This window comes from Populus nigra, chromosome 15, assembly GCF_951802175.1.
Source record: "Populus nigra chromosome 15, ddPopNigr1.1, whole genome shotgun sequence".
NCBI classification, from domain to species: domain Eukaryota; kingdom Viridiplantae; phylum Streptophyta; class Magnoliopsida; order Malpighiales; family Salicaceae; genus Populus; species Populus nigra.
Genome location: NC_084866.1, coordinates 1,097,229 through 1,106,895, shown reverse-complemented (window position 1 = coordinate 1,106,895; position 9,667 = coordinate 1,097,229). Strand labels below are relative to the sequence as shown.

The window sequence follows — 9,667 nt, the reverse complement described above, 5'->3', positions numbered from 1 at the left end:
TATCAACATCTCAAAATCCATTATAAATTAATTTCTTGTTTGTTCAAAATTTTATGTGATGCATGAACGATTCATGGTTGGATGCCAACTTTTTTTATACTATCAATAATAATAAATATTATTATTGCTGCTGCTGCTCTACTTTTATTGCTTACCATTTCTTTTAAAATTAAAAATATATATTATTTTTGAAGGAGGGCTTAAAAAAACCTCATGGGCTCATCCACGTGTCTCAAGCTCAATACTTATTAAAAGATTTTCTTTAACTTTACATGGTTTTTTTGATATTTTATATTAATTTAATATGTATTATTTAAATAACATATAACTCAAAATATTACTAATATAAAATTACATTTCAACTTCTTTTTCCAAATTTATAGACTATAAATATTTTACGAATTCTTTAAATTAAATGTTCATAGTATCTTTATTCTTAACATTTTAAGTATATATATTTTTAAAGTTTATCTTTTTAAAATATCATTACACTTTTTCTTTTTATAAAGTTGTTGACTTTATTATCAGAGAATCCCCACGTTCATCAAATAAGATCTTTTATAGGTATCAGTTATCGATCAATCGGTTTACCAGGTACCACCTGATACTATCATAACTACATGTCACTTGACTTACTAGATATCACCTACTACCAATTACTATATATCTTGACTATAAATAATAAATCAAATTGTTTAAACTAGTAGATCAGCTAATTATCTACACCAATCAAGACTCGTTGATTTTATTTTTTAAAATAATGTCATTTTTATTATTTTTATAAAATAAAAAATAAATTAACTTGGATTAACCTGAACCAAACCATCTAATTCATGACTCAGAACTTCCAAATCAATTTTAGAAACTATGAAAGCAATAAAAGAAATGAAAGAGGAGTATAGTTCTTATGTATTTAGAGAGGAAATAGTTTTTTTTGTCTTTTTTTGTTATTTTTTTTTGTTTCCTTTTGTTTTTCCAAAATTTTAATTTAGGTATTCAACCATGTCTCAATACTTCAAATTGGTCTAGAAAATAAAAATATTTATAGTTGGAGTTGAAATTCAAAAAGAATTGCTCAAAACTTCACTCTAATTTGCATTTGAGATAACTTGAAACTAACCTCAATAAAAATAAATATCCACACCAGAGCTAAAAGTTGTAAGCATAATAATAAAATTCTTTAATATCTTGGAATAAATTACATTATTCAAATTTATATTAAAATTTAAATGAGATAGCAATTCAACCCAACTTTTAATCAGTTAATCTAATTAAATTTGAGTGAGACATACAATTTAGAGTAAAACTTCACTCCAAATTGGTTTATTTTTAAGGATTTTTTTAAAACTTCTTGTCCTAAATAAAAAGACATTGTTTTAGGATTGATTTGGTGATTTGGGAATTGACCTAAAAATATAGTGACCCAGGCCTTCAGTTAAATCATATTTTGGGTTGAATTTGACAATTCGGGTTGAATTTGACAACTATGATTTTATCAACTAATTTTTTTTTATGGGTTAAATTTGGGCCCATTAACTAGTATCCATCTTTTAATGAAAAAAGAAGCCCAAAACAGTCACCCGCCTCCTTTCTCCATCGAGATTGATTGTTTTACTAGATTGAATTAACAGCTACAACATCACCAAGAAGACGAAGACGAAACCGAGAACTCCCTTTACCAGCCCCAAATCACCCTCCACAAAACCCCTATTCGCTCACTGATTCAACTCGCTCAGCTCAGCTCTACTCGGTTCGTTCTTCTCTGCTGCTCACTCACTCACTCACTCACCCCCTCTCTTTCAATTTGTCTTCGACATCAGTTTTCTTTCGTTCTTGCTACACTTTTGTAACTGCAAGTTAGAAAATTGATGTCAATGACTTGGTTCAGTAATTTGAAAGAAGCCCTAATTTCTAATTGGTTGACTGATTAGGTTTAGTTTGGCCAGAAGTTTGGCGATCTTAGAATTTGTTAGTTGAATAATTAGGTTTAGTTTGATTGGTATGCAAACTTGGTGGTTTTTGGAACTGAATTTAGGGTTCTGTTGCTGTTGCTGTGGTGCTCTATTGTATGCTGACTTCATTTTTTTTTTGATTTATTAATTAACGGATTTGAGCTTGGATACTTTTTTTTTTGTGAGTTTTGACTGAACTTTGAACTTTGATAATGTCAGAATCTAATGCAAAGATGAGTTCTTTCTCCATCACGAGAAAAAAGACTCCATTCCAGAAGCATAGAGAGGAAGAAGAGGCGAGGAAAAAGGTGTGTGATGTGTGTGTGTTTGCTGTCATTGCCTGAGTTTTGAGCTCATGCGGTTTCTATTGGTTGAAGAAATTTGGTAGTTTTGTTTATGGACTGATTTTCTGATTTTTTTGGTGAAGAGAGCGGAGGATGAAACAGCTCGTTTGTATGCGGAGTTTGTGGAGTCATTTCAAGGGGATAATGCGCCCGGATCAAAGACTTTTGTTCGAGGTGGAACTATCAATCCCAATGAGAAATTGAAGATTGATTCTAAAGGTTAGTTAGGAATTTTGATTGCTCATTAATGTTAATGCACGAGTCTCTTTCTCCCATTGTTTTTCTTTATTCTTAACTGTTTCACACTATGGATAAATAAATAGTTTTATATTGTTACCGGACACATTAATAAAAGTATGGGCCTTTTTTATCATTCGCGGATGGCAGGTGAAAAGTCGAAAGATGGGGTATCTGTTCCAAAGAAGGGAAGTAGGTAAATTAATGCTTTTGATTGATTAACCATGTTCCCATGCTCATTTGGTAAGGCATCACTAGAAATGAGAGAATTGTGTGGTGATAAAATCCTCAAGTGTAGTTTTGTATTTGTTAGCTTTGTACATAGAAGAAAATAGGAAAAAAAAGTTTATTTGTGTGCTTTTCATACTTGGTGGCATTAAAAATCGAAATTGATAATCATTTGAACCAATTATAAGTGAGCATAGATTTTGTGTCGATCCCTAATTTACGCTTTTTCGACACAGCAAACTTTCAATCTCTTAGAATAGCAACCTTTGATTGAATTTTTCAAAAGTGTGATATTCTAAGATGTATTTTTAAAGGAATAATATTGACTGATAATAACCATGTCGTTTTTATTTGTTGACTGCCAAATTTTTAAAATTTTTGGATTTGAAGGGCTAAAAAGAGACTGCAAAGTCAAATAACTAATACATTTTAATAGTTCTAGGCACTTAAAAAATTTGAAAATAGAGAACACGAGAATACAGCATGAGGTTCATCCTTGAAAGGGATGTGGATAGCACTTGTTAGATTATGGCTGCAACAGCAAAATAAACATTTGTCTCCGTGACATAGAAGTTTATCTGCAATATTACTTCTGCAGGTATGTTCCATCTTTCATACCACCTCCTATGGCATCCAAGGGAAAAGAACTTGAGAAGAAGGTTAGCATTTTGATAGAAGGCATCTGTATCTGTTGGTTCTTAAGCCTTTTCCTGTAACGGTCAATTTCATGTGTTCTCATATTTTTGCAGAGGGAGGAGGAGAGACCAAAGGAGAAGGAAAAGGGAAAGACTCGAAACATAGATCATTTTATGGAGGAGCTGAAGCATGAACATGAGATGAGGGAGAGGCGAAATCAAGAACGGGAACATTGGCGCGAAGGGCGCCATAATGAAAGTTCTGCTGTAAGTCCCTAGTGCAAATGCGTACACACTATATACTCACACTTTGCATATTTCACCACTCTTGAACATAAATGGATCTTTAACTAAGGTTTTCCTTTTCTTGTTCTTTTCCCCAGCCATCTAGTCGTTTTGATGAACTACCTGATGACTTTGATCCAAGTGGAAAGCTGCCTGGATCATTTGATGACGTTGATCCACAAACCACGAATCTTTATGTTGGGAATCTTTCACCACAGGTCAGATTGTTACTTCGAATTTTTATTTCTTTTTTGCATCTCTACTTGTTAATTCTCTGCTATTTGTACAGCCAAGGACATTTTAATTCTTGCTTTTATGTCTAGGTCGATGAGAATTTTCTTCTGCGAACTTTTGGAAGATTTGGACCCATAGCTAGTGTGAAGATAATGTGGCCCAGGACAGAAGAAGAGCGAAGACGGCAAAGAAACTGTGGATTCGTAGCATTCATGAATAGAGTTGATGGGCAGGCTGCAAAGGATGAAATGCAAGGTTCGGTCATTTACTCTTTTAATCCATGTTTTTCGGGTATTTACTTTGTGCCAAGGTATCTCCTGATATGACGAGCACTGCACATCTTTCGTGGTCATTGTGTATCAATATCACTAATTTGTGGTTTATTTTAGCTGGATACCATTTTATTTGAGCTACTATTCAAATATTCATTATATGGAGCGGAACTCTAAAGTGATTGAAGTAATTTATTTCATGTCATAGGAGTTGTTGTGTATGAATATGAGTTGAAAATTGGGTGGGGAAAATCCGTGGCTCTTCCATCACAGGCATTACCTGCTCCACCACCTGGACAAATGGCTATTAGGAGTAAAGAGGTATGTTATAGTTTTCCACCTTACCCTATTGCTCATATCAGGTTGATCTATACGCATACTGCCTTTTCCTTTTGTGAACCAGTAATTGATATATGGTACATTGATGCACATACTAATCTGATGCCGCGAGACTAATTTCCTCTGAACAAAATAAATGCGTTTTCATTTAACATTCTTAGCATAAATGGGCAGCTTAAGGCGGGTTGCTTTCTTTCTTCATATGGAATGCTTCTAAAATGTTCTTATTGTGTTTGATAGGGTGCCACTGTGATTCTCTCTGGTCCATCAGGTCCACCAGTCACCTCTGTCCCAAATCAGAACTCTGAACTGGTAGGTTCACTAACTGTCTGCTTGCTTTATTCTAGCAAGAATGTTTTGCAGCTATGATACTTATGAAAATGAACTGTCATGTGGTAACATGACTGGAGCATCGTTATGTTTTATTGATAAATGAATTCCTTTTGGAATGATGAGGTTTTTTCTTTTCTTGGATGGCCATCTGATCCTGGTATAAAGCGTTTTCTGTCTTGAGGTTATGCTTTTCAAGCATCAAAAGTTCAAAACAGTTATTTTTGTTGTCCCTCTGAAATATAATTTTGATTACTTGTTAAATGAAATTATTTTTGGTTCATATTTTAACTGAGCCCATGATAACGAAATTCTGAATTATAGTTCCCATGGTCCATTCACGAATTTGATGGTTGGATTCATTGGTCAGAGATGATATAATGAAGTTTTAATATGTTATTCCAAGCACATGTTAGTGACTTAATTTGGTGTCTAGGTTCTTACTCCAAATGTTCCTGATATAATGGTTGCTCCACCTGAGGATGATCACCTCCACCATGTGATTGATACAATGGCTCTATATGTTCTCGATGGAGGATGTGCTTTTGAACAAGCTATCATGCAGAGGGGTCGTGGGAATCCTCTTTTCAACTTCTTGTTTGAGCTTGGATCAAAAGAACATACTTATTATGTTTGGAGGCTCTATTCTTTTGCTCAGGTATACCTTCTTGTATGCATGGATCACAGGACTCAGATGTATTTGTACTTCTTTTATAGAAATTTTCTGACATTCTTAGAAAAATGACCTTACTTTACTGTATGAGGCTGAGAGTGCTAGATTTTATGGCATCTGCCATTTCTCCAGTGCCCTTCGACATTCATTGGACCTTGGTTTGATAACTAGAGATAGGTCTCCCAATGTCGTAAACATCCCCTCCCTCCAAATAGGATTTAATCCAAGATCTCATATTTTCAATACTATGCTTAAACTTTTGAGGTTTGTCTTCTCAGTGGCCACAATCATCTTTCTTGATTTCTTTTACTTGTTGTATTTTATGCAAAATTTCCTATAAGCGATCTCTTTTGCAAAGAGAAACTATCATTTCATTTACTCACCTGTATGCGGATTTGAGAATGATCAATTATGCTTGGCCTGCAGGGTGATACTCTTCAAAGGTGGCGAACAGAGCCTTTTATCATGATAACTGGTAGCGGAAGGTTATTACTATTTCAATGGCTATTTGTGCTAGCCTTTTCTGAAGGACTCGTGTAAAATTTTGAATATGTTGTTATGTTGTACTGGAGAATAACATAGCATTATCCTTTTTTTAGATGGGTGCCACCACCTCTGCCCACAGCAAAGAGCCCGGAGCATGAAAAGGAGTCTTGTAGTACATATGCTGCTGGGAGAAGCAGGGTATGTTTACTTTTTTTCTGGTAGGAATAGCTTTCCTAAGTTGTATAATTGCAGAGTTAATTTAACTGATTGAATTTTTTCAGCGAGTTGACTCTGAAAGAACACTGACTGATCCACAAAGGGATGAGTTTGAGGATATGTTGCGTGCATTAACATTGGAAAGAAGTCAGATAAAGGATGCTATGGGTTTTTCCTTGGATAATGCTGATGCTGCAGGAGAGGTGCAGCCTTATAATAGTGCATTTTGTTTTCATTATCTTTTTTCATACATTGTTTGATGGTTGAGTCCACACCATTTTCTGTTGTTCTCCATCGAAGTCACAAAAAGCACTTTATGTGATCCAGTTTTTTTTATGTTCTCTTTGTCATTAGTCTACAAATTGTTTCAACTAGACCTGCAAATGAGTTTTTCCTTGGATAATGCTATGGGTTTTTCCTTGGATAATGCTGATGCTGCAGGAGAGGTGCAGCCTTATAATAGTGCATTTTGTTTTCATTATCTTTTTTCATACATTGTTTGATGGTTGAGTGCGCACCATTTTCTGTTGTTCTCCATCGAAGTCACAAAAAGCACTTTATGTGATCCAGTTTTTTTATGTTCTCTTTGTCATTAGCCTACAAATTGTTTCAACTAGACCTGCAAATGAGATGTCGAGATCCATCTTATAAGTAAATAAATAATGGAAGCATTGGTGCTATTTATCTAGATGATTGTTATTGTACTTAATTTCTTTGTTTTGCCCTGCAGGTAGTTGAAGTTCTGACAGAATCTTTGACACTTAAAGAAACTCCCATTCCAACAAAAGTTGCAAGACTCATGCTTGTCTCTGACATCCTTCATAATAGTAGTGCTCCTGTAAAAAATGCATCTGCATATCGCACTAAGTTTGAAGCTGCTCTACCTGACATAATGGAAAGCTTCAATGACTTGTATCGTAGTATAACTGGAAGGATTACTGCTGAGGCCCTTAAGGTGAGCTGTAATACTGAATTTTTTTTTTCAGTTCCAATTTTGTTATCTTTTCTGCGCTTTAAATATGAGCTCATGTGGCTTTCAACAGGAACGGGTTCTGAAAGTGTTGCAAGTATGGTCAGATTGGTTTCTGTTTTCAGATGCATATGTGAATGGACTACGAGCTACTTTTCTTCGTTCTAGTAACTCTGGTGTGATCCCTTTTCATTCTATATGTGGTGATGCACCTGAAATAGAGAAAAAAAGTAGTTCAGAAGACGCAGTTGAAGGGGGAAAGATCAATCAAGATGCTGCATTAGCAATGGGCAAAGGAGCAGCTGTGAAGGAGCTAATGAATCTTCCTCTTGGTGAGTTGGAAAGACGTTGCAGACATAATGGATTGTCGCTTGTTGGTGGTAGAGAAATGATGGTGGCACGATTGCTGAGCCTGGAAGAGGCAGAAAAACAAAGGGGATATGAATTAGATGATGACTTGAAAATTGCTCAGAGCAATTCAAGTTCCAGTAGATATTCAAGTGTTCACAGAGAAATGAATGTTGAAGCAGAGCCAGTGGGATCGACAGGGTGGAATGTTTATGGGGAGGATGAGATGCCATCTCAGAACAAAGGTTCTGTATCTGTGGCTTCAACCCTCCCGATTAAGCAACCTGAACTAAAAGCCTTTGCTAAGAAAGAGAAGAACGATCCTGTTCTGCCAGCATCTAAATGGGCTAGAGATGATGATGAAAGTGACGATGAACAAAAGAGAAGTGCTAGGGATCTCGGGTTGAGCTACTCATCTTCTGGAAGTGAAAATGCTGGTGATGGTCAAGGTAAGGCAGATGAAATGGAATTCGCAACTGATGCAAACATTCCAACACAACCTGATAGTGGAATGAACGAAGAGCAGAGGTACATACCCACTTCTTCTATGGTCATCATACCTATTTGTTTCTCAAATGATTTGGTTTTGGAAACATCATCTTTTGTCACATTGAGTTTCCATCCCACTCCCTCCTTTTGTCCCTGTTTAGGGCAGTCATGTATAACTGTCCTTGGCATAACCAATTTGCACTATTGCACACTTCATGTTTATGCTTTGTCTGATTTTGGCTCATGATATTGCAGACAAAAATTGAGACGTTTGGAAGTTGCTTTAATTGAGTATCGTGAATCCCTTGAGGAGCGGGGAATGAAAAGTTCAGTGGAAATTGAGGGGAAAGTTGCAATACATCGGAAATGGCTGGAGTCTGAATATGGCTTATCAAGTTCTAATGAAGATGTCACTAGCAAAAGTAAGTGATCAGTTTGCAAGACTGAATCTTTCCCGTAACATTCCATTGGTTAGGATATTTGTTTCCCTGTGCTCTGCAAGTTTTATATATATTGTTTACTGTCTCTGTTGATTTGGTCATTAGTCACATGTTTCTTTGCTTGGTGTATTTGGTCAGCCTAGACGCCAGAACAATTCAAACTCTAAAATTGGAAAACATAATAGTTTCCCTTTGCTTTGAAACTGCAGAGAGCATATCTTCTGAAAGGAGGGATAGACGTAGTGATAATCATGATTCTTCAAGAAAACGACACCGCAATGAAAGCAGAAGTGAAAGCCCACAACGAAAATTATCACTTAGGGACAGGGAGAGGGGAAATGACTCAATAGGGGACCGGGAAGGGCATAGGGAGAGATTGGAAAGTGAAAGACGGGACCGTGATCGCCGGGAAAAGAGTGGAAGCAGAGAGCTGGATGATCATGACAGAAGCAGGGACAGGGACAGGAGGAGACGCGTAAAATGAGCCTATTGGTGTGTGCAGACAGGGATTTTATTATTCCTCGTGCAACATGTGATCATCCTATGAACATTATAGGGGGGACGTTTAACACCAAGAAGACATGGCATGCTAAAGAATGTCTACCTTGAATTTTTTTTTGTTCCAACAGCCATGTATTTCGGTTTCACAATTAAATTTATATTGGCTGTGTTTCAGTTCCTGTTAAAATTCGTGCTCATTACTGCATTAAATCACATGTTTCTGAATCTGTCATCAAATGTATAATTTTTCTCTGATGCAATGATTTGTTTTTTTTTTCTTCTGGTTAATATGAGTTGATTTTTAATCATTTTTTTCTGGGTTCTTGGTATTATGTGGGACCCTCCTGTTCTTTTCAACACCGGCAGTCATTGCTATTCATCAGTTTGCGTTGCAACTGGCCAAGTACAGTGACCTCGGAGTTGCAAAGACTCTTTTGCACGTAGTTTTCTTGATAACCTTTTCTTTCGCAGTGTTGCTCTTCGCCTTCCTCTCATCTTCCAGAAGATCAGAAGCATCTGACGAAAGCTCATCATCTAAAGTGCTGCGACGCGTTTAATTTTATATCAGAAAATATTTATAATCAAATATTTTTTTGATTTTCTATAAATTAATAGTTTGAAAAACAACACAAATTAATCTATAAAAATCATGCTAAAGAGAGCCCAAGTCTCGTTCTTGTTAGGTTCT

At 35.9% G+C, this 9,667-nt stretch overlaps 1 protein-coding gene across 1 annotated transcript; it reads left to right on the top strand.

Annotated features, from left to right (window-relative positions):
* The first annotated feature begins 1,576 nt into the window (after positions 1-1,576).
* LOC133674448 (protein RRC1-like) lies at positions 1,577-9,239 on the top strand. The gene is made up of 18 exons (XM_062095553.1): positions 1,577-1,750; positions 2,172-2,260; positions 2,380-2,515; positions 2,684-2,729; positions 3,360-3,420; positions 3,511-3,663; positions 3,780-3,899; positions 4,005-4,170; positions 4,396-4,508; positions 4,767-4,838; positions 5,293-5,514; positions 5,956-6,014; positions 6,129-6,213; positions 6,297-6,434; positions 6,962-7,186; positions 7,275-8,077; positions 8,294-8,460; positions 8,688-9,239. The coding sequence occupies exons 2-18, from the start codon at positions 2,186-2,188 to the stop codon at positions 8,960-8,962; spliced, it is 2,916 nt and encodes a 971-aa protein (XP_061951537.1). The 5' UTR covers positions 1,577-1,750; positions 2,172-2,185; the 3' UTR covers positions 8,963-9,239.
* Positions 9,240-9,667: the final 428 nt, after the last annotated feature.